Source organism: Empidonax traillii, unplaced genomic scaffold (genome assembly GCF_003031625.1).
Source record: "Empidonax traillii isolate 1590-97213 ecotype Southwest subspecies unplaced genomic scaffold, ASM303162v1 scaffold40:size2234952, whole genome shotgun sequence".
NCBI classification, from domain to species: domain Eukaryota; kingdom Metazoa; phylum Chordata; class Aves; order Passeriformes; family Tyrannidae; genus Empidonax; species Empidonax traillii.
Window position 1 is genome coordinate 2027750 of NW_020955233.1, and position 24397 is coordinate 2052146.

The 24397-nt window shown below is 47.4% G+C and overlaps 2 protein-coding genes across 8 annotated transcripts in view; both read left to right on the forward strand.

Annotated features, from left to right (window-relative positions):
* The first annotated feature begins 24 nt into the window (after positions 1-24).
* On the forward strand, positions 25-16718 carry SAG (S-antigen visual arrestin). 3 transcript variants are annotated; one of them, XM_027878376.1, is made up of 16 exons: positions 25-132; positions 1285-1456; positions 2028-2088; positions 2176-2220; positions 2499-2692; positions 3430-3489; positions 4600-4667; positions 4853-4988; positions 5344-5428; positions 6650-6722; positions 7764-7901; positions 8197-8274; positions 9099-9122; positions 9533-9597; positions 14818-14827; positions 15474-16718. In XM_027878376.1, exons 2-16 carry the CDS (start codon positions 1388-1390, stop codon positions 15565-15567), a joined length of 1200 nt encoding a protein of 399 aa, XP_027734177.1. In that variant the 5' UTR covers positions 25-132; positions 1285-1387; the 3' UTR covers positions 15568-16718. The 3 variants fall into 3 exon arrangements, with proteins under 3 accessions (XP_027734177.1, XP_027734178.1, XP_027734179.1); XM_027878377.1 differs by lacking the exon at positions 14818-14827; XM_027878378.1 differs by lacking the exon at positions 25-132 and having other exon boundaries at positions 1414-1456; positions 2537-2692.
* Positions 16719-18649: 1931 nt separating this feature from the next.
* DGKD (diacylglycerol kinase delta) overlaps positions 18650-24397 on the forward strand; it is a 69932-nt gene continuing 64184 nt past the window's right edge. For all 5 annotated transcript variants that reach the window (XR_003570597.1, XR_003570596.1, XM_027878362.1 and 2 more), the window contains exon 1: positions 18650-18824. Coding sequence is in view for 3 of the 5 variants with exons in the window: in XM_027878362.1 (XP_027734163.1) it covers positions 18663-18824 (162 nt within the window). In the remaining 2 variants the exon portion in view is untranslated. The remainder of the gene's footprint in view (positions 18825-24397) is intronic.

Consider the following 24397-nt stretch of genomic DNA (forward strand, 5'->3'; position numbering starts at 1 on the left):
TGTGAAGAGGTCAGTGATTCCCTCTGGTAGATGCAAAGAAGAACAGGACACGACTGCCTGGAAAAGTCATCTTTGTTTAGGAGTGCCCATCATTGTCCGTGGAAGCTTCTGTGTCATTGGGAACGCAGCAAGGTATTTAATGTTATTTACTTGTTTATTTGAGTCTACAGCATGAGTAGCACATCTAGTCAGCAACAAATACAATGGAAACCTACTTGATAAAAATAGAAACTCTTAAATGTGCACAATCTGTTTATAATCTCTGCCGTAAATTTTTTCAGCTTTCCAAGGAGCAAACTATTTTGGTTTTTAATGTTTTTTAATTTGTTGTCTGCAAATAGGCCCTAGAAACTGTTTCACTCTTGAAGCAGTTTTAAAATGGGAAAGCAAGCAGAGAAATAGAATGGGAGCAAATGGTGAGGACAGTCCTGCACCAGCAGGCCAAGGGTGTGTCTAACAGTGCACCCCCTCGCTCTGTGTGATGGGGGGAGTGTAAGGACAGGGCAGGGCAGCGTCCTCCTTTCCTGGTGCTGCTCCTTAGCTTCAGCATCTTACAGGGGTAAGGTTGCACCTGGATCACCCTGTCCAACAGCTGCCAAAAGCCTTTTTCCCTGTGAATGTGTCCAGTCCTACGATGCAATTCATATTGGTGATTTCCAGAGCCACCTTGAATCTTCTGTTAACTGGGGAAGAGCTTCACCTTATTTTGAATTTGCTATCTGATCATTGACTGGATGGTATTTTATGACTTATAACAAAATGAAAAACTGATCTCTCTGCTTTGTACCACTAAGGTTTTCTGGACTTCTCACTCTGGGTATCTCTTGTGCCCTTTTGGTCTCCCATTTCTCTTCCATTTTTTCCCCCCTTTTCTTTCCCCGCCACCCCCACTTTGCTCCCCTCCCCTCCCTTTTCTTGACCTCCTGAAGAATTTTATTCCATCTATTATTTTCTCTTGGGTGCAGGCTGTTCCCTACCCCAATTATATTTGTTACCTCTCTGGGCAGGTAGCTGGACTGTTCTATTCTGATTCTGTTTTGAGTTCAGTGATACCCTGCACGTGGTGGGTTGCATTGCCTTGAGAAAAATGCAGTAGGGCAGATGTGTTCTCATTTTGGGTTCAGTCTCACTCCTTATCAACACAAACCACCCTTGTAGCTCCTAGACTGAGCCATAGCCAACATTTGGGTATGTGTGGAGTTCTGAAATGGCAAAATGTAGGAGTACAGTGCTTTACCCACCAAGTATGACTCTGTTTTTATCTCATCCACCTGTTTTCCCCAGGCATCTTTCCCAGAACATTTTGGAGCAGAAAACCTTCATTTGAACACCCACAGTCACATCCCCATCTCTGACTGTCAGCTGCCCTGAGTCTCAAAAGCCAGGGATGGATGGGAAGAATGCTGGTTCTCCACAAAAACAAGTTATCTTCAGGAAAAGCAGCCGTGACAAAGCTGTGAGTACCATAAGAATGAGTTTATTTAGGTATGAGTTTCACCTGTAGTGAGACTGGAGACTAAACAGAAAGCTCTTTCCTGTCCCCTTCATTTTTTCCTGAAGAAGAACCATGAACCATAATTAGCACTAAGTTGGAGGAGATGATGTAAACAGTTTTTAGGGCAAACTCCTCATGTTATAATAATACAAGAGGAAGGCAGCTCACCTCACTCCCCTCCTGGGTTGTACTCCTGCTGATAGATGTTTAAAACATCTTTCCAACCTGATGGCACCAAAAATCTTTGAATCTACAGTTCTTGGTCCCACAGACAAGTATTTGTGTTGTACTTTTGGGAGTTGGTCTAGATCAGGTCTTCAGTTCTGATGTCCTGAAGCATGTGGATAACGCTGGTGAGTTTGGTGGGGAATGCATGTTTGCTGGAAAAATATAATTACTCCATTTAAAATGGAACTGTTCTGATCTCTGTAAGATTTACAGCTCTCTGATGTGTGTGTATGTATGTGTCCTTTCCCTCAACACACCATCACAAACATTCTGTAGCTCAGCCATGGTTATCTCTTCCCCACAGCTGTCAATCTACCTGGGAAAGCGGGACTACATTGACAACATTGGGAACGTGGAACCTGTAGGTAAGTCCACAAGGAAACGTGCTGCCCTTCCTGCTCTCTCAGCCCTGATGAGCCTCTGTTAATCTTTATTTTTTAACTTCCTTTCAGATGGTGTTGTATTGGTGGATCCTGCTCTTACCAAGGGGAAAAAAGGTTTGAGGATTTGTGCAATGCATGTTTCAGAAGTGTTTTGAAGTGAGATGCTGAGATAGACCCTTTTTATTGTTCTGAGGGTACAAATGTAACTCTCCTCCCCAGCAAATGGGTTTCGTACTCAAAACAATGGAAGTTGTTACGAGTGGTGTGAATACTCAGGGGGTTATGAAGTGTTGAATGAGTTGCCATGTCTCTAGTGCAGGAGCACTCCCTGTGCCCCCCTGGCTGCACTCTCACCCTGCTGCAGGCTTGATGTGTCCTGTGCTTGTCCCCAGTGTACGTGTCCCTCACCTGCGCTTTCCGGTACGGCCAGGAGGACATCGACGTGATGGGCCTCACCTTCCGACGGGACCTGTTCTTCTCCAGGGTCCAAGTGTTCCCTCCTGCTGACAAGCCAGAGCCTCTTACTCAGTTGCAGGAATCTCTGCTGAAGAAGCTGGGGAAAAATGCTTATCCCTTTTTCTTTACAGTGAGTATCTCAGAATAGCCTCTGACTGCTCTCCTTGTCTGTTCTTCCCAGGCTGTTGAGGCCCAGTGATGGACTGAAGGTGGGAATTAATAGTGAATTCACGGTCTGCAAATTCCGGTTTTGAATGACAGGAAGTTTACAAATGGTTTTTTTTTTCTTCTTGCCATCCTAAGAAGTAAAGTACAAGATGATCCTAAGTGCACAATGATCACTGCACTGGGAAAAGTGCTTTCTTTGAAATGGCAAGGGAACATGCAATGGCTTTGTGCTAGCAACAGCCCCACACACCTATGCCTTCCCATTCCTGAGGGGCTGGAATACTTCATACCATTGCCTCAACATCAAATCCTTTTGCTTCAAAACCTTTATGGATCAAATAAGCAGATGAAAAGCTCCTTAGCAGATGTTGTCAACAAATAGCAGCTCACTGCCAAACTGACTGACAGAGTATGCTTCCAGTACTCTCAGTGACATGTCTGCCTCAGCATTCCCTGGGAGGATCCAAGTTGTGCCTAGACTTTTTTTTACTTTTGGGTGGTTTTTTTTTCTATCTTGACTGTTAAAGTATTTTTGGAAGAGAGGGACTTGTTCATACAAGGCAAGTATGCTAGCCAGAATTCCAAAGGGTTACTGCCTGACAGCGAGTGACCCTTTGTCTACTGAATTTGTGAGCAGGATGCTACCTGGAATATCTGTGTAATATTGCTCTGGGGTATTTTCCCTTCTTCCTCCCACAGTTTCCAGATTACCTGCCTTGCTCGGTCTGTCTGCAGCCTGCACCTCGTGATATCGATAAGGTGAGACCAATGTGACTTTTCTGCTTATCATGGCTGGAGAAAGTCAGATGGAAAAAAGTCACGTGAATTTATTTGTCCAGCTTGAAAGTAGGAGAAGGTGATACTGGACTTTTTTGTGCTCTACCACAAGTGTCAAGAACCTGATTTAAGGGCTACAAGTGTGTGTCACAGAGTTGGAATGGAAGTCATAGAACCAACCGGGTTGGAAAGGACCTCTGAGATCATCAAATCCTCAAAATAAGAAAGGGAATCCAGACAAATAGTAGCAAGACTACAAAATGTGCAGTGCTGTAGCTTCCTTCAGATTACCACATGATTTGTGGGTTGGTTGCACATAAAATGATTGTAGCTGTGAGGCTACGTGAAAGGAAAGGAGGCTGAGTGCCTAAAATGTAAATTGCTATAAATAACACGTGTTAAGACCTGCTCTGAATTAAATGCAGAAAAGGGCTGGTTCGTACATGTGTGTAAACAAACCAAAGCCCTGGAGTAAAAGTCGTTAAATAATGAGATGCTCTGCAAGATTTCTGATACCATTTAAAATATTCCTTTTATAATTCACTGGATGTTCTCTGAACAGCAGAACAGGCAAGGTGCAGAATCCAGTGCAACGAGGATAAACTGTGGTTTATGTCAGGGAATGATATTCTAGCAAAAATTTCTCTGTAGAGAGTTATTTGGGACTCACACAGATGTCCCATCATACTATAAACCTGTTAAAGCAAAGGTCAGCTGGACCTGATCACTCCCACTCCTGAGATGCTGGAAAAGATGGAATTGGCATTACAAAGCCAATTCAGAAATTCAGTTCAGAAATCCAAGGTGGGCTGGAGAGCCTTGCACACTCATCAGTCTTATGCTGTGACCTCTACAGCACTGCTCTCCCAGAAAGCCTTTTAGGAGGCTGGGAATTAGGCCTCATTTAGCAGAAGCACCATGGAACAGATGGATTCTGCCACCCAGGCTGGCAGGGATCTCCCTTACAGTCGTAGGAGAATTTGCAGCTGGCAGGAGCTGCCACTTTCTGGTGTGCAGAAAGATATTGAAGCATCTGCAGATGCTCCTGGCTTCTGACCCTCATCTCACAGCTGTCCTCTCTCTCTCTGGCAGACCTGTGGGGTGGACTTTGAGGTGAAAGCTTTCTCAACAGAGAATGTGGAAGAGAGAGTTCATAAGAGGTAACAGAGTGTATGTCTGTCTGCAGCTTTGCCCTTAAAGGGGGTGGATGCTCCAGTGATGCCCCTCGGTTGCTTGTTCAGTCCCCACTTGTCAGGGGACTTCTTGGCCATAAGCACGTGTGAATGCAGAACTCTGCCTCTGCCAAGCACAAGGTACCACCACGTTGTCCTCTGCTGCTTCCCAGGAACTCTGCTCGTCTGCTGATCCGTAAGGTGCAGTACGCTCCGGAGCAGCCGGGACCACAGCCTTGTGCAGAGACCACCTGGCAGTTCTTCATGTCCAGCAAGCCCCTCCACCTGAAAGCTTCCCTCAGCAAAGAGGTGAGGGAGGAGCTTGCCCCAGGGCTGTGACCATCCCAGGACTGGCAGGCCAGTGTGCATTTTGCTGCCCAAAGAGGCTACTTCATGTTTTCTGTCTCAGCTCAGGCTGACTTGTCCATCACCCAAGGGTTATAAGGAATGTAATTCCTGTCAGTAGCTACTGTTAGGGGGGGCTGGAACCCTGTTACCAGACACATTTGAGGCTAAAGAAGACATTGAAAGAGGGGTTATGAATCATTGGGGAGGGTCATCTTCCCTTATTCAGCTTCTGTGAGATGTAATCTGGGGGAATAGAGGGGATTAGGTCTTGGGAGAAGTCTCCTGTCTGGATTTCTGAGCATCAAATTCCTTCTAGATGTACTACCATGGCGAGCCCATTCCAGTCACTGTCACCATCAACAACAACACGGAGAAAACAGTGAAGAAGATCAAAGTCCAGGGTATGTCTTGACTGTTGCTTAGGATTCTTTGAGCGCAATAGGACTGAAGGAGAGCCAGAATTTAGTGCTTGCAATGGCTTAAGAAGGTGTTTAGGGAGTAAAGAATTTGTCCCTCCACCCTGTCTGTTGCTGTTCCTTTGCTGTTCATCAAGTGAAACACTGCAGTTTTATTTCCTGACACTTGTGGTTACTTGTAAGTCTTAATTTGAGGCACCAGATTGTTCCCGCTAGTAAAGAGAGAGGGTCTGGCACCTACAGTGGGCAAGCAAGGCAGGTGCTGTGAGGGAAAATCCACCCCTTTTTTGGGAGGGCAGTGGGAAGGGCTCCTGTCAATGTAATGCTCCTGCTAACTGTGAATGTGCCTCGCTGCCATACAGCTCTGCCTGCTGTTCCAGAAACATGGCAGTGAGAGGAACAGCCCCTGTGCCAGCACTGCTGGGATTCCTCCTGAGGAGCTGAGGGTGGAGGCTGAGCTCAGCACTGTGCCTGTGTTTTATTTGTGGCACTGCATGTTCTCATGCCACAAGCTGTGGAGCTGAGCAAGATGTCTGAGAGACCAAGGGATGAGAAAGAGAACAGAAGGCAGGGAAGGAACAAAATGTCTGAGGTTCCTACAAAACTCTATAGCAGAGAAAGCCATTTCAGTGCCTGTCTTGGATGCACAAATATTTTTAGCCTGGTATTTTAACCTCTGTTAGGCTTAAAAAGACCTTGTTGGTCCCCAGATTCTCTCCTCATCAGTGTTTCAGTCAGAATTACCTTGGGGGTTCTTGTGTTAGGTTGGAGAATATAAGCCAATGGTTCTCACAGGCCCTTGACTGCAGTCTGTGTGATGATGGTGTCTCCTGAATGCAAGTGCATGTGCTGTAGGCACACGAGATACCAGGGCCAGAGATTAGAGCAGACACGGTTAGAGAAGGAAGAGCGTGGTCTTCACAATGGAAAGAGAAGGTTCCCAAGGGAAACTGTGGGTTATTGAGTTTCTGTTGTCTCCAAATCAAGGCCAGGTGCCTTTCATGGGAGATGGGCCCTGGCTGTTGGTGTGCTGTTGGTCTCTGTCCAGGTCAGGCTGTCAGACCTGGTGGTCCCTTCAGGCTCCAGATGGATGGGTTTTCCTGCTGTCCTCATGATGTTTCCCATTCCTGAGACTCGGGGCAGGGCAGCTGTGTTGCTTCTGGTGCACACACACGGCTGATGTTCACTTTCTCCTTCCTCCCTCAGTGGAGCAGATTGCCAATGTGGTGCTCTACTCCAGTGACTACTATACCAAAGTGGTGGCTACTGAGGAAGCACAGTGAGTGAATGCTCTGCTTCTCCCTTCCTGCTCCTTTGCACCCTTTTAATGACCCTCCTCATGCGTAATGGGGGGTTCTCCTAATTACAACCTGTGGTTGCAGTGCTCTCTCCTCTCTTCCCTCATGTGTGTTGCACATCCAGATGGTGGATGCAGCTGGCCTCCTTCTCAGGGAGCCAGCAGGGACCCTGCACGTTGTTTCAGGGAATGGGGAGGTTGCAGAAGAGGTTTGAAGAGTAATTGCTTAGTAGACAAGCTTAGCAGGGGCTGTGGAAGACTCCCTGCTGCTGGAAATCTTAAATAGAGGAGCAGCGCTTTTCTGAAAGGTGCTGCTGTTTGAGTGGCAGTCATGGATACTCTGGCTGGAGGCCAGTCTTCTCCACACCACTTCATTTGGTTCTTTTTGGCCTGAGAAAGTCCATGAAAACCTGGAGCCTGCTGACATTACGGAGAACCACTTGCTCTTTTTCACTGCCCTGCAGTGCAGCACTGAACTTCCCTTCGTGAGGAGGGTGGGGCATACCCAGATCCTTTATACTTGTCTGATGCTTTGCTCTGTAATTTAGGGACATGTTTTCCATTGAATATTGGTTATCTCAGCTAGGATTCATTTTGTCCAAATTTGGATGTCTGCAGCATAGAGGAAATGGCCTCAAGTTGTGCCAGGGGAGGTGCAGATGGGATATCAGGAAAAATGGATGTGGGACACTTGGGGACATGGTTTGGTGGTGGCCATGGCAGTGCTCGGTTAACAGTTGGACTCCATGATCTTAAAGGTCTCTTCCAAACTAAACTAGTCTACGATTCTATAGTTTTGACTTACTTTCCTGCCTTAATGTGAAATTAGCGTTTCCTGCAGGTGCTTTGCTGATTATGAAGGGAATTTTACTGATGAGATTAGATGTACACATCTGCATTGCAGGCAACTACATTGGGTTAAATTCCTCTCCATTTGGACAGCTTTGTAATTTCTGTTTTGCAGTTCTCTTGGCTGGGTGTGTAACACAAGTCAGAGTGTATAATTTTCCTTCTTATTTTCAGGGAAAAGGTGCAGCCCAACAGCAGCCTGACCAAGACACTGACACTGCTGCCCTTGCTTGCAAATAACCGGGACGTGCGGGAAATAGCTCTGGATGGAAAACTAAAGGATGAGGACACCAACTTGGCTTCTAGTACCATGTGAGTGGAGTTTTAAATGGTCCTGGATAGTGGGTGAGTTATAAAGCAGAGGGGAGGATGGAGGAGACCCTTCTGTCAGGGCTTTATATAACTGTGTGTCCAGATGGGTGCATGTGAGCAGCATTTCTTACCCTGTCCCACTCATTCAGGGTATGTGGTCACAGCTCTGGAGAGCTGGTGCCTGTCCCTGAGGCTTGGCTGCTCTGCTACATTCAGGATGTCCCCCTAGTTGTTCGTCCAGGTGTGTGTTGTGCCATGTTGCTGTGCCACCTCACACTGCTGTTTTCTCTGGCAGCATCAAGGATGGAATAGACAAGACAGTGATGGGGATCCTGGTTTCCTACAAGGTCAAAGTGAAGCTCACTGTTCCAGGGTAAGTGGGACACCCTTTCTGCTGTACCTGCCTGGAGTTCAGAGAGGGGAGTGTGTGTCCATCAGTGAGGGTGGGGAGGGAGCAGGACAGTCCACCCCAAGAGAAAGGGCACGTGTTGTAGGATGTGAGGCTCCTCCTAACGAGTAAATCAATCCTCAAGAGGAAATCAATCTTGGCCTGTCCGCAGAACTTGACCTGAAGCAGAGGGTTTGGATTACCATCTATAGACACCCTATGAGTGCATGGCTCAGGCAGGAACCTTTGGTTTGCATTGCAATTGTGTTGGCATTGTTCTTTCAGACCAGAAGGTGAAAACATCTGCCTGAGAGTCATAAATACTGTAGCTCAGGTTCTGTACTGAGCCAGCTTTCTGGGAAAAGCTGATGTTATCAACATGAGCTAGTTCCATGATACAGTGCAAAAGAGGACAAGGATAATAACTCTCCGTTGATGTTAGTCACTGTTTACATTTGTATTTCATTCATCTGTCCTTCTTTCTAGTATAAAATGAATCAGTGATTTGCCTAAAGCCTGATGAAATGCCTACTGCCTCCTCTGGGCCTCCAATTGCCCCTTTGGCTCTTGGAAAAGGGGCCATGCCCAACACTTAGTCAGGAGTTCAAAAACTTTCCATGGGAATGATGTGAAAAATGAAGATTACTTTTTTAAAAACAGGTTTATTTGGATTTTAGGCTTTTTGACAAGTAGAGAACAGTATATGAGGACAGTGATTTCCATGGTCTACAATAAAACAGCATTTGGTAGAGCACCAGAATGGAAAGGCATTAAATATCCTTTGTTTTTCTCCTTGTTTTCTTTTGTAGCATGCTGGGAGACCTCACCTCCAGGTAAACATCATCTTTCTTTTCAGATCATGCAGCCCTAGTTGTTAATTAATCTTTTACCCTCTTTCCTATTCCCATTCCCACCCCCCTAAAAAAAAAACTATCCCTTAAGCTGATAGAAGCAAGAAGTTTGTGCACTGAGCAGTGAAAATGAAGCAATTACAAAGATACCTTTGATTTTATGTCCATGCAAATACCCTCAGCACATAATAAACCCAGCTGATGAACATGGATATGCCTGGGATATTTGTGGAGAAATTGGAGTTTAACTCTCCTTGAGGGGAAAATTACAGTTGGAAAATATGAAAGAATGAGTGAAGCTGGAGTTGGGGGCTCGGGCTGGCCTGAGGTGGGAAGAGGTCTGAGCTGTGAATGGAGCTGTGGGTCTGATGCAGTCTCTCTTCTCCCCCAAGTGAAGTGGGCACAGAGCTGCCGTTCCGTCTCATGCACCCCAAACCTGAGGAAAAGAGCCCAGCAGGTCAGTTCACTTGAGTTTTGCCTTTGTTCATTTACAGACTCCGGTGAGATCTCACCATTGTAGGGCCTAGAGGGGCTTGTGCTGCAGGAGCCCACAAGGCTCCAATGTGGAGCTGCTCTATGTGTGTGTATGTGTATATATCTATGTATATATATATATCAACCTCAAGGCACAAAATAACAGGCAGGAGGGATGATAAGATGGGAGAAAATGGAAATAAGTCATGTTCCCTTTTCATCTTTCACCTCTGGAATTACAGCTCAAAGGACAGGGGCTTGAGGAAGCACTGCACAGTTAAATCTCAGCACTGCAGAGTAAAGGGTCCCAAATGAAGCTGTCAGCAATTCCCAGCTACATTCCAGGATAAGAAAACAAACCACCAGAAAATACCTAACACACATGAGCATTGTAAAAAGCAAACTAATTTTAAGCAAAGTTAAGAGGTGATAAAACTATTGCTGATTTTGGAGACCCTGTTATCCTGATGTGGCGTTAGCCATGGTGTCTATGAGGTGGCCTTAAGTTCAGTGATTATCCAAGAGGAATGTCTCCTCAGCACCTGGTCTGTACATGGAAGTGTGGGAACTCTAGAGCAGTGTAAGGAGTGAGCCTTCCCCAGGCATCTTGAGACTTGGGATCAGATGCCAAAACCACAGGCTGTCAGGAGCATCTGTGTTCTCCTCCCACTTCCTCAGGCTCTGGCTGGCTCTGTGTTCTCCAGTGCTGAACACCAGACACAAGGTGCTCACAGTAAATCAGAGGCTCCTGTCCAGCACTGAAGCAGCTCCTGAGCACAAACAGAGCAGCCTTTCCGTGCTGGGGCTGTTACAGATGAGCCATCTTGGCCCGCCCCCTATGTTTGAACAGAGCTGGGGGCTTCAAACAAAACCCCCATGGCTGTGGCTGCTTCTGTGTTGCTTTTTTTACTTTCCTTCTTTCTCTTTGAACCCAAATGTACCTAAAGCTGCTGTTTCTAAGAATGTGACCACAGGAAGGTGGTGGCTGAACCTGTGAGAAGAGTTACCCTGAGACAGATGCTCTGTTCTGTACCAGCAGCTTGAGAAAGTGGTGACGTGAGTCCTTCCTGTGAAACTGTTGGAGGAATCACGTGTGGATGATGAGCAGAGGTGCTGGTGATCCACTCTCTGCTCTGGGAATCGGGGTTTGCTAATTATGGATGTGCTAGAGTGGGCAAAGATAGGTTTTATTGCTCCTCTGAGAACTGCATTCCAGGAAACTCATTTTCCCTAGGAAAGCCCCTGCTGTGAGCTGTGCCAGCACAGCCCCTGAGCACAGAAAGAGCATGGTGAGGGGCTGGCAGTGGTGGCCCCAGGAGCAGTGGCTGGTGAGGGCCTGTGGGCAGATCAGGGTGAAAAATCCAGAGCTTTCATGAACACCAAGGGAAGCTTGAAAACTTCTAACAAGCCTCATCCAAAGGCGTGGGGAACTGTGAAGAATTTTACATTTTTAAAATGGTGAGAATTTTTTTGCATGGCTTTTTTTGGTGTTAACAATGCCACAACCCCCTTCCTATTGCTTTATAATTCTGGGAAAAGCATTTGTAGTATGAGGAAATATGGAAATCGGGCAGTTTTCCCTTCTAAAATCAATTCAGAGGAGGGCTGATGTGCTCCTTTATAAAAGGACACTGGAAAGGATGTGGGCAGAAGACTTTAGAGGGGAAATGGAGACCTGTAATATTTCTCAGATCACTTCCCCCAGCACATCCTCTGACCAGGGGCACAGCCCATGTATTGTTTGCTACATCAAAGTCTCGTAGGGGTTTGCTGTCAGGAGACAGCTCTGGTCCCTGCATTCTGCACACATGGAAACTGCAGCTGCCTTCTGAACTGAAAGGAAAGGCAGGTAGTTCAGGAGCTATCCCCTGGGAAAGCCCTGCAAATGGTTAACTTGGGAAATAAATGGTTTCTCTTAAAAAAAGATAATCTAACACAACAGAAAACTTCTCTGAATCCTGCATGAAAATGGTGCTGGAATGTGGGCTCTGAGCTTATTACAGTGAATAAAACAGCCTCCCAGTGAAGCTGGTAAAGTCAAATGCTTTCCAGCTTTATTGGTGGTAGTTTTCCATGCACAGTGCCTAATCACTTTTCCCAGCTGTGAGTTCAGGCTTTTTAATTTTTTATTCTACCACTTTAGCTCATGAACCCTGAGAAATACAATGTGTTTCATTAGTAAAGCACCATCTAATTTGGAATCAAGCAAATCAAGACTTAATTGCAGAGATGGAGCTTCAACAAACAATGCTTAGACTCTCAAAGGCCCCAAAAGATGGAATTTTATTTTGTTGGCTTGTTCAGCAGCCTCTGCAATGGGTGTAGACAGGGGTACATGCCCAGGGAATTTTGGAGATCACTCCTCATCTTCTCTTTCCGTTCCCTTTTGTCTGTACTGATGAGTCAGTGGGAAGCAGTTTGCTTGTTGCACCTCCCTGCTGTACTTGACCGTCACTTCACCTGAAGGCACAGCTGGGAGAAAAGAAAGGAGTCAAAGGAACCGACTTAGAGAGTCAAAGCTGAAGTGGGACTAAACATCACCACATATTGTGATTTATTCCTTACAGCGGGGGAATATCCTTTCCTCCAGCCAAGGTGATTTATGGCAGAAGTAAAACATAATGCCTTAAATCACATAGAGCTGATTGAGAGTAGAGAACCTCAGAAACATAAGCTTCCCAAGCACATGGTTTAATTTTTCCAGTGCCAAACAGTGCGAGTGTGACCAAGTGCCATGTGTTTTATCCCACAGCAGATTGCTCTGCCCTCTCTAGCTGTCCATGAGAGCTCTGGAGCCTTCATCCCTCAGGGAAAAGCAGGTCTGTCCCGGTGCATGGCTATTGCAGATTGCTTGGTCCTCCTTCCCTGTGCCTGGAGGAGACAGAAAAGAAGAGGCTTGGCACCTTCCCTGTCGTGTGTTTATTTACAGCTTCCTTCTCTCGGACCCCTGGGAGCCTGAGATTTGCATGTTTTGTATGTGCTGGGTTTTTGACCTATGTGGTTCCTGGGGGGCTATTTTTAGGCGAAGCAGCTCCTGTCACACTGGCAATTCTGTCTTTTCTGCCTGCTGACAAAAAATGTGTAGGGATCTGTTTCTTTTAAAGATAGGCTCAAACTGGGCTGTGTCCCTTCATGCTTCCAAGACTTTCCCAGTCAGCAGTTAGCCCAGAAGCTCCTGCTGGGTTTTGCTCAAGGCTGTGGTCTCAGCGTGAGTTCTTTGGTCTGGGGTTTTCCTGCTCATCTCCTGACGTTTTACATTTTGTGGGCCCTATGTCTTAGACCCTGGTCTTTGTTTTGGCAGTTGTTCAAAAAATGGTCGTTTATCTGCTCCCTGGTTAAACTTGCATGAAAGGGTTGGTTTCAGGAAACCCAAAAATGCTTTGTCTCTCTAATAGTAAAGCAATACTTCCCTGTGTTGGTATTGTGACTTTCAGAAAATAGTGAATTTTTAAAGCACTTGAACATCTTGAAAAATAACAGAACCCACCTTTTTTTTTTCCTCCATAAGTTAAGAGAGGTTAAGCAAGCTTATAATGAAAATTACCGTATGCCACAGCTTTAATTATATGGAATAATTTCCGTGGCTGCATAATGGAAGCTGACAGAAAACCGTGCAGAAAGCATGATGGCACTTCTGGACCTGCATCAATCCCCCTCCCATCCCAACCCTCCAAACAATTGCTGGAATGCTAATTAAAAAAAAAAAAAAGTCTACCCATTTTCTGGGAATTTTTCAGTTTTATAGTATTAAATAAGGCAGTGGCCAGCAAGAGGACTCTGAAGCCTGAGGGTGAAGTAGTGCATCTTTGAATGTAAACTTGAGCCTTCTGAGCTATGTGATAAGCATTATTCTGCTGCCACACTATCTATGTATTGACTCAGTAATCATTTATCTCACAGTAAAGTATATGCCCAAGTGAAACAAAAAACCATTTTCCCCCTCAATCCATTTTGCGAAATTGGTTTTGAATTACTTTGGTGGGATCTCACTCAGCTTCACCCACATCACTGTCACCACTGTTCCCATAGCAATGAGTGCATCTCAGAGAGCAGACTCTGCAACAAATAAAAATTGGAGGAAAAATGAAATGTGAATGATGCGCTGGAAATTTTAGAAAGCTCTAAAGGTTTTACTTTAACTCCATTGCAGTCAAGCAGACATGCCCTGAGGCTTTCCAGGCTTCGTCTTGGCTTCTGGGAGTAGATGAAACCATCAGTGTCTGCACAGACCCCGTCAGGGCTGTCTTTGCACGATCCATCCTTTGAGGCATCCTGAGCCACTCTGGCTGGAGCAGCCCCCTTTGGCACACTTTTAATGCTGGCCTTTCCAGCAGTGCTTGTCACCACTCACCCTTGGTTTCAGTGTGTGCTGTGGATGAGACTTCTTCAGGTAATGAGTTCTTCAGTCACTGAGGCATCCCAGATCCCTGATGGCTTCTGTAGAACGAGGTGGGCTTTGCTCCCTGACTCAAACCCAGGAGAAGTAAGCCAGGGAAGTGACTGCGACTTGCTAAAGATAAAGTAACTGTAAGAACAAAAAAATCCCTGCAAATACAGCCTGTTCTGCTTATTTTAGACTGTGCTGAAACAGCTCCCAGGGAATCCTGCTAGGATTTCTTAGTGTGGTTAGCAAAGATCCCATTAAAGAAACACAAATGCCAAAGGCCTTGGGGCTATTTTTAGGGAAAGATGAAATCAGGCGTGTTGCCTCAAGGGCATAACCTATCTAATGAGAGACCTTTCTGTACTCTGACCTCTGATTTTAGTCCCCTCATGTTTATTGAACAAGGGCATGTCTTCTCTTCAGCTGACTCCTTCAGTCACAGTGACAGAGCAGTTAAAGCTGACACCACATCAGCTCAGAGTCTCAGTGTGTGCCCACATATCTCCCCCAGCTGTGACCACAAGCAACCATAGATGGGAAAATCTGTCTTGGTTTCCCAGCCCTTCTGATGGCTTGGACAATGTTGCTGGAGTGCTTTTCCATTTGAGAGATCAAGTTTTGCTTTATCAGGTGCATGTATGCACATTTTGAGACTTTCTGGAATTCTCCTTATACTGCTGCAAGTCCTTGCTTGTCACTGCTTTGACTTCTCAGTCTATACATCTTTGCATTAAACATTTTGCAGATGTTTCAGCATCTGCTGTTCTAACTACCTATTGTGTCTTTTTTCTCTCCCTTGCTGCACGTGGGTGACTGCAGGGAAGGACGGGTAAGTTTCTTTTAGTATTTCACATTCTGGCTGTACTTGTGCTTTGACTCTTTTGAAGGCTTCTCAAAATTGTCCAAAAACCCCAGCTTAAAATCCAAAGCGAGCAAGTTACTGTGGCCTGACAAATGACTGCTCTCAGTTAACCAGCAAGGGCTTACCATGTGAAACTTAAGATTAAGAGAACATGTTTTGCCTCACAGTTGAGGGAGGGGTATGTTCATGCTCACCTGATGTCCTGTAGTTCAAAGTTTCAGGAACTTAATAGGTTTGACCATGTGCCTCTATTTTAGTACAGAAGGAATAAGGATGAAAGGCTGCACATTTTATTCCTGGACAAAGCCCCTTTCAGGCTGCAGGCTGTTCAGATAGCTGATAAATATGTAGCTGGAATGGACATGAGTCAGTGCAGATGAAAATCTTCTCGGTTTGTGTCCTTACTTGCTCAGTCAACTGCTTTTCCAGTTAGCTAGAACAGCTCCAGTGAAGATGGTGCCTGTGGGGATGTGATCCAAATCCCCTCGAAGTCAAGGGAAACATTACCAGGCAGCTCCAGGCTTCTTTTCTCCCTCCTGTCTGTTGCCTGTAGTCTGCTGGTACAACACATGGCTGACATCATTTTCAAACACCTGTGTTTCTTCCACTGCAGTGAAGCAGAGCTGGTATTCGAGGAGTTTGCTCGTCAACAGCTAAAAAATACGCCTGATGAAGAGGACAAGAATTTGCCCTCAACTGAGGAGTGACTTAAAGAACAAGATGCCAGAGGAGCTGCATAGTCAGACTTCAATTAGAAATTTAGGACCTTAAGTTTCTAGTGAACTGCATGTTCTCAGTGCACATGTGGTCATGCAGGGATCAGCCCTGAGATCGGTGGACACAACATCATGGATCTCTACTGCTTATTACAAGAGTCACCTCTGGGAGAATGTGGCAAACACAGCCCCTGGTGCTTCCTCGAGCTACCAGAGGGGGACAGGAAGGCTGCCATGTCATGACTTCTGCTTTCAGGGCTGCCTAATAAACAGGTTGGTTGCTTTCAGCACTGGTGAGAGTTAAATGAGGGTTTGTACAGCCTGGACTTCCTCGGTGTCAGAATCTGTGACTTGGAAGTGCCAGAGACCCAAATCCCAGCCTGGAAGGTTGGCTTGCAGCCCTGAGTGAAACTTCATTGACCAGAGTGTACAAAACTGATTTTATTTCTTTTTGGTTGCTGTTGCTTTTATGCTTTACCACATTCATCCAGTGCGTGATTTCAGTGCTTGGACTGTCCCCGTGTGGATAACATCCCCCTTCTGTACCATTAAATGTCTTGCAAGTTGTCTCCCTCTGCAGATGTAAGGCTGATACACGGTATTTGCTTTCTAGCAATATGCTGTACAACCACATTGTTAAAGATTAAATAAATGTGCAGTGTCCGGGAATTCCTTAACAAAGCTCCCTGTATGCAACCCCAAAAGAGAGAACTGCCAGTCCAGACTGATCCTGTATTTAATAGAGTTTCCTGCAGGCAACACTGCTTCAAAAGAGAGTGCAGGAAAATTAAGGAGGAAATTATGAGGCAGCCTTCCCTGAGGAGCCTTTTCCAAAATGCATCTGCCAGAGGTTGGTTTATGCTCTAAGAAATGAGACTGTATTCTGCAAACTGTTCTCTCTTGTTGATCTGGATATTCACATTATTCATGTAAATGTCTGATCCCTTCCCGAATCTCACTTAGGTTTTAGCTGAAGTGAGTCGCATCAGCTAATTACATTTTGCATGTAAAACAACTGGTGTTTTCTTTTTCTCATTTTTGCTTTAAATCTGCTTTTTGGTGTCCCTGGTTTAAATTCTCCTGAAAAGTCTGAATGCAGGGCCTTAATTTCTTAATACAGACTTCTCTTTCCCACCCTACGCACAAGAAAATGGAATGGTTACGAGCCCAGCTTTTACAGGTGGTCCAAAGGTTTTACATGGGGCCTCCAGCACAAAGAGTTTGGGTTAAAAGTAAAGCCTTCTCCTGCTTTGGTTTTGTAAATTGCTCTTGCTGGAAGGAGTGAATGAAGACCACGGCTGTCTTTGGGGTCCCATCAGTGCTCTCCCTGAAGCACCTGTCCCTCAGTGTGTCTGTTATCACAGCCGTGTCACAGCAGCTGAGACTGCAGGAGGCAATGGTTTGCTCTGCTCTTCCTGAGCATCCAGGGCTTTGCTGCTAAAGAAACCTGCGGCCATTTCAGGTGTTTGTGGTCAGTAGGATTTGAGTGTGATTTCAGCTTTGCGTTTGGGGAATGGTCAGGCATTTGCACCTGGATGTCTGGGGAGGCTTTTCCCTGCTATTTTTCTTACTAATTTCTTGGTGGCTCAAAAAGAACACACAGAAGATATGGTAAGGTTGAACAAATTGCTGGTTGTGAATATGCTAGCCTTGGAGAGCTGGTGTTCAGAAAATCCTTTGAAGATGCTAAGAGAAAGAGGGGAGACAGTCTTCCAGTTTTGCTTCAAACTCCAGCTTCCTCCACACAGGTGATTCCTTCAGTGTTCCTGGCTACTGGACCTGTAAGTACAGGACTAGCAAACTCAGAGATCTGATTCATTTTTTTTTTCTTTTTATATGTCAACCTTGAGAGGGGCCTCTGTCACTACCTGACTTTTATCTCAAATTCAGCTGTGATGACAACTTCTGTAAGCTGTGACAAAATCACAGTGCACTCTGCTGTGCAATGGGGTGGGGTCAAAATGGCTATTAAATCTGTTCTTTTGCCTGGGCACTTCTGACACTATTTGGCTCATGCTGGACATTTGCTCAGAGAGCAACGAGGGCTTTCTGCTGGTTCCTGCAGCTCCCTGTCCTGCAGGACAAGCTGGACTTCTGTTCTTCTGCTCTTCAGCCAGCAGATGCTGACTTCTGTCAGCAGAAAAGAGGTCTCTAGCTGAAAGTGTTTTCCTTTTATCTTCCCTTTCTTCTGGTTGTGGTGTTATGTTGATCTTCTGCCGAGTCAGACCTGCTACTCCTTTGTACAGCTGGGGGAGAGATCCAATTTCTGGACTCCGTTTGTAGGGAGCCTGCCAGCTCCGGGAGAGGGATGTGCTCCGGGAGCCATGGCATCTCTGGAACTGCTGTGCTTGAACACAGCTTGTATCAAACACGGCACGGGAGGGGTTTGGTGACATGTGCCTTTCCCTCGTGCCACTCCATGAGATCCCAGCTGGAACACGGGGCCCGTGGGGAATGGAGGGGGTGCCGCTGCCCCGGGACGTGGGGCGAGGAGTCAGCGCCCCCAAAGCACCTTCTGGGCAGGGGGTCGGCACGGCAGGTCGAGCCTGGGGAGGAGGGTGTACCCTCAGGACCTTATTAAATCCTGGGAACAAGGGCGGTGCTCTGGAAGGGGCTGCCCAGGGAGGTGGTGGAGTCACCGTGCCTGGAAGTGTGCAGGGAACGGCTGGACGTGGCACTCCGTGCTCTGGTCTGGGTGACAAGGTGGGGATCGGTCACAGGTTGGACTCGGTGATCTCAGAGGTCTTTTCCAACCTGGAATAGTTCTGTGATTCTGTGCTGGAGCAGCCACAGGAATGGGGACGGAGGTCCGAGCTGCTGGGCTCGCCTCAGCAGGGAGGGCTACGCTGAGCACCTTTGCGCTGGCCCCTGGGAGCCGCGGGGGTGCTGGGACCTGCCGGGGATGCGAGCGGTGCTCGGGCGGTTCGCGGGGGCCGCGGAGGGGCAGTGGGGCCGAGCCCGTCCCGTGAGGGCGGCCGGACCCCCCGTGCCCTCCGCCGCCGGCAGGGGGCGCTGTGGCGGCGGGCGGGCGGTGCAGTGCGCGCGGCGGGCGGGGGGGGCGCGGGCCGCGCCGCCGGTCCTGCAGCATGGCGGCGGCGGGGGCCGGGGCTGCGCAGCCCCAGCCCGGGGCGGGCGCCGCCGCCAGCGCCGCGCCCGAGGAATCGTCGGACAGCGAGCCGGAGCAGGAGCCCGGCTCTCCGCAGAAGCTCATCCGCAAAGTCTCGACGTCCGGGCAGATCCGCCAGAAGGTGCGTGCGGCGGGTGGGGGCCGCGGGCAGGGCCTCGGGCTCCCGGTAGCGCTGCGGCCGGTGCTGCCTCCGCGTCTCGCTCGGTGCCGCCGCCGCCTCCCCCTCCCGCCCGGCACGGTCCGCGCCGCCGCCATCCCGGGCCGCTGCTCTGGGAGTCTCCACAGACGTCCCCCAAGCCTGCCCCGGCGGTCCGCCACGGAGTCCCTTGAGCCCGTCCCTCAGGGAGCTGCCGGAGATCCCCCCACACACCCCCGCTCCTCTTCTCCCACAGCGACCCCTCAGGGACCTGCCGGCGACCGCCTCACATTCCCCCAAACCGCCCCTCAGGGATCGGCCGCTGACTCTCCCAAACCGCCCCTCAGGGACCGGCCAGCGACCGCCTCACATTCCCCCAAACCGCCCCTCAGGGACTCGGCCATTTCCCCCTCACCCGTTGCTGGCAAGCAGTTGTAATTTAATTTTAAAGGAGTTGTGGTACAGGGTTTTATTTATCCCCACGTTTTCGATGACACCCCCAGCCGCCCCTTAGGGACCTACCGGCGACCCAACACCTCAGAGACCCCTTGAAAACATGCCCTATGCTTTCCATGGACTTGTGAAACCCAAAATGCCCCGTAGGAATCCTCCTAATGAACTGTTTCTGAGATGCTCTTTTAACAGCTGCCCCCTAAATGCCCTTCAGCATCTGCCAGTGCCCCCCAGACTGCCCTCTGGGGCTCCTGCAATTGCCCCCGACCACCCGACTGGTTGCCATCCCCAAAGTGCCTCTCTGAGCCTCCCCAGTTCCCCTGCCCAGTAGCCCAGCTTAGGCCACCCTCTTCACAGTGCTCAGGTTCAGATCTGCCAGAGAGCTTTTCTATCCCGACAGTGATCAGTGTGCCCAGGCTCAGCAGGACGCTGCCTTACCTCTTCCCTTCCTTACTCCCTTCTCCTGTAATATTTTCTTGGAGTCATAGAAGTGAGATTTGGGCTCCTGCTCCCTAGTGCTGCACCATGCTATCTGGTAGTTGAACTCTTTAACGACATCCTGCCTCTTCCCACACCATGAGACTGCATCTCCCCTTTTCTCCCCGTGTCACAGTTGCCAGGGGCTCCCCTCCTCACCTTCCGGAGAACTCCTGCACATCCAAGCTGTGACTTCCTGTCACATTGTGCCATTATCACTTTCCAACATCCCCACTCCTGTGGTCCCATTGGACTTGGCACAAGTCACTGGCTCACAGTTAGAGCTCTACTCGGAAAGGTGCAGACCTCGCTGTTCTTCCCTACAATCAATGTGTTCTTCCCTCAACATCTTCCCATCCTTTTTGTGGTTGCAGCCACAAAAAGTTTTCCCCATCTTACACTGTGTTGTTTTACCTTTCTGTAGCCACGTAGTGATGCTTAGCTTTTCTGTCTGGTCAAACAGGGATCTTAGAGCTGGTTAATCTTTGTTCCCAGCTTTTTCTGTCCTGCTTTGCCTTCCGGGTAAGGTAACAGTCCTTTCCACCAGGATTCCCTTGGCCCAGTCATATTTTACCCCTCCGTGCTCGTTCTGGAACAATAACACCATTTTTAGGGGCAGTACCAGCATTCTTCAACTACAGCCACAGCTGTAGTTCCTCTGTATTGTTACTGTAAGAGAAGATGCGAAGATTTCCTTCAGCCTTAGGCTGGGAACCACCCATAGGGAGTTTCCCTTTTCTGTACTATTTTTATTATAGCAGCATGATCTTTCTTTGTAGCCATTAAGCTCCTGTGTAACTCTTGGACCGTTGTGTGATGTGTTGCTGCTTAGAAATAGCCGGTCAGTCACTGTGCCATCACGTGCCTTGTGATCACCTTGTCTCTGCAGTGTGGGCAAGCACAGTGCAGCTGTGGGGATGCAAAGGCTCGCTCAGCACCGGTGCTGCAGCTCAGTGTTGCTCCTCTGGTATTCGTAGCCAAGGAGAGTAAATGTCTCTGCATGATGCAGTATCTGAAGCTTTTTCAGAGGGATCTTTTTCCTGCTGGCTGGTTTGCCCTGCTTTCAGACACAGAGCCTGTTGTTGTTTTACTGCTCGTTGTTGTTTTGCCACGCGGGTCCTGGTCCTGCAGCCCCCCTGACAAAGCGCGGCCTTACCTGGGGACACAGCAGGGCTGCTGGCTCTGCTGCTGGCTCTGCTGCTGGCTCTGCTGCTGGCTCTGCTGCTGGCACTGCTGCTGGCACTGCTGCTGGCACTGCTGCTGGCACTGCTGCTGGCTCTGCTGCTGGCACTGCTGCTGGCTCTGCTGCTGGCACTGCTGCTGGCTTCTGGGGCGAGGCACTGCAGGGCTGGGCTGTGGGATGGTTCTTCTGGCCACCCCAGGAAACCCTGAAGCCCTTCAAACCTCTGCATCAAGCAGATTTCAGCTGTACTGTAGCACCAGGCGACCTGAACCAGTCTGTTAATCTGTTGAGAAAAAAAATAAGACTTTTGAGATATTTTCCTGCGTACAGAGTGCTGAATAGTAAGAATTTGTCTTGCTGGAGATCAGATGAACGTTGTGATTCTTAACACCACTTGTTACAGGAGTCTCATGTGGAAAGGGAGGAAGGATGCTCTAGTCTGTTTAAATGGTGGTATTTGTGATGAGACACAAAGACTTCCTCAGTAGAGTGGGAGCTCTTGCTCCCAACGGGATGTTAGAGATGCTAAGATGAAAGGTACACTGGATTGTACTTTTGTTTGAATATAGCAGAACACATCTTCCTGTCCCTACTTAATCATTTTCCCTGTTTTACATCACTTCCTGCATCAGCATGGCTGGAAAAAGCTGAAACCAGCCACTTGTGTATGCAAACATAAACATGGTGGCAACAAGGATTATAAACAGATATTGTCTACAGCCCTTAAGCCTCCTGTGTGCTAATCTGCAGAAAAACTTGGACTAAACAGTGTCAGATTTTCCAAGTAAGCCCAGGTATTATGGTACCAAGGATTGATTTGTTCTGTTGCTTGTCGATGTGTTGTTGTTTCGCCACTGTGCTTTCTACATGCTGCTGCATGTACACGTCGTTTTCCTTGCCTTCAGGGTAGGGAGCAAAGACAACTTTGTGAGTAATCACAGTTTTGATGAGACTTTGAGGAGCTTGCTTCCTGTGTAAAGGCAGACCTAATTCTGAATTTGTCTGATGAATGACAGAGTGCAGACTACTGTAAGCTGTAGAAGCTGTTGGACAGGTCTGTCAGTGACAGTGAGAGATGCAGGCAGACTTTTACTGCGGCCTGAGGATATAAATCTCTTCTGACCACATCTTTTGCTACAGTTAGCTTAGGATCATGCCTGTAAGTACAGCTAAATCACCATGGAAGCTTACTGTTATCACAGCTTGAGTGCAAAGTCTGCTGTGGCCGTGGAATTCCTCTGAATTTACTTGTTTGTCACAGTTGCAAACACTTTGAAGGTATGTTCTCCTTCCACTGGTCCTGCCATCTGTTTTCCTAAGAAATGCTTTAAAATAAAGCTGCTTTCCTGCAAGACCATAAACCATCATCGAACTTGCTTCTGAGCCCACAGGTTGCTCCTCTGTGTTTGGCTGAAGTAGGTTGGTGTGGTAGTAGCGGGGCAAATGAAATTGTTTGGATGTTTAGGGCCCAAGAGCTCCATGTGCAGGATTTGAAGGCAAATCACAGCTAACATCTCTTTAGCTGAAAAATCTGTCCCTTGTGAGGAAGAGGGAAAATGGAGGAGTAGAAGGCTAAGTGTGCCTGTTTGGTTTTAACTAGGAAGAATTTTTGAGGCTGAGAGGAAGGTATAAGGGAAACATGTTTAGCAGTCTTTTAATGATTATTATTCTGGGGAAAGAAGAAAACCTCATAGGATCAGGTATAGCAGGTGGAGTGGCTGCTCTTGTCTCAGCTGGCAAAGCAGCAGAGGCTGTGTAATGTGTCTGATCAGCCGTTCTGAGACCTGTCAGGCTTGTACCAGCATCCACCTTCAGCGTGCTGCTTTTAGCCCCTCTCTGTTGGTGCAGCTGCAGAAACTGTTGGTGGGCTGAGGTAAAGTGTCTTTGAATGGATGGCAATTAGGAAGGAGATTAAATAAACTAAGAGAAGGAAGATATCTGTGAGGAAGGGCAACAGCAGGACCTCGCTCCCACCTCCTCAGAGTGCTGAGGCCTCAGCTGGAACCAGCTGGAGTGGTAATGTCATCTCATTGTCACTTGGCATGGAGGAAGGCACAGGAACATCCAGAGTGCTCCCAGGAGCTGAAGGTGTGAAATGGGGGGGCACAGCACCTTGTATGAGCTCTGACAGTGAAAGGTGCTTCTTGCTTTGAACCTGACCTTTCACTGCCAGTGTCACGTTACAGCCCTTGGAAAGCAGGAGGGTGGATGGACAGGCCACCTTCCCCTTCATTCATCAGTTCGTGGGACATCTGCTGAGCTCTCAGTTTGTTTACCAGACAGGATTTCAGCAGTGTCCTTGGGTGGCATCAGGAGGACTTCTTGTTTAGACTAGTTCAATCTAAGTTCTGTTTACTTTCACAAGCAATTTCTCTCTTATATTTTCATTTTTATAACCATCTATCGTTGCCTCGAACTTTTAAAGACAAGCTTGCAGTATATATTTCACCAGAGTTGCAAACAGAGCGCGCAGCAATCCAAACTGTCTGGGATATTGGAAGCTGTCTAGCTCCAGTAGCAGAGATATGTCAAGTTAATTTATACTATGAAGAGCAGGATAAATTAACTGGTACTGAGCTTTATCCTGTGGTGGACAGACTGTTCAGTATCTGAAATAGCACGTTTCTGATCTCTGTGCTGTGTACTGGGTAAAGGTGATGCCTTTTGTGCTGTGGGAAGTTGTGATTCCCTCTCTGATCAGCAGCTTTGAGGTCTCAGAGCCACCCTGAACGTAAAGGCAAAAAAAAAAAAATTGAGAGGAAGCAAAATGTTTCTGCTTGGTTTTGTGCAACTTTCCAGAGCAGACTGAGTCCTCAAACACATGGTGGGCAGTGTGGGCACAGCTGAAGAAAGCTCATTTTGTTTCTTTTAGTATTGCCTATTAGATAAAATTTTTGTTCTACAGGTAAAGAAGTGTTATTTTTATATTTGGAGGGCAAATGTTTTAAGGTTTTCTGAGATGAGATTAGACTGAGGAAATTGGAGAAGTTTATTAGTTCAAAATGCAAGTATTGAAAGAAGCACTATGATAAGAAGCAAAGTATTTCAGTAAAGAGACATTATCAAAGAAATACGCAACAAATGAGGAAAGAATTTGCAGGAATTTATGGCTCAATTCATATTCTGTCTGTGGCATCTTCCACTAAAACATATTGAAATGTCTGTCTGCCTGTAAGAGTGTCTGAAAGAGGACACTTCAGGAGCTTCATGTGTCATACATGGTGGTGCTCATGCTTTAATCCAGGTAGAAACTGTGAACTTCTCGCTTAAAGAGAGGGAATTGTTGCAGAAGAGAAGTTTTTGTGATTGAACAGAAACTGAACATCTTGGGCACAGGTTTTGAGGACATTAATTTTCTTGGATTAGCAGCATGAACAGCCTGGTTTGTTCTCTGAGCACTAAGGACAAATTTAGGGTTGTAAACTGAACGAATGGTTCTGTCCCT

Coding starts and splice junctions, on each gene's coding strand:
- SAG (XM_027878376.1), top strand. CDS start 1,388: ATGGATGGGAAGAATGCTGGTTCTCCACAAAAACAAGTTATCTTCAGG. Junction 1,457..2,027: donor AAAGCAGCCGTGACAAAGCT/GTGAGTACCATA, acceptor TCTTCCCCACAG/CTGTCAATCTACCTGGGAAA. Junction 5,429..6,649: donor GAAGAAGATCAAAGTCCAGG/GTATGTCTTGAC, acceptor TTCCTCCCTCAG/TGGAGCAGATTGCCAATGTG.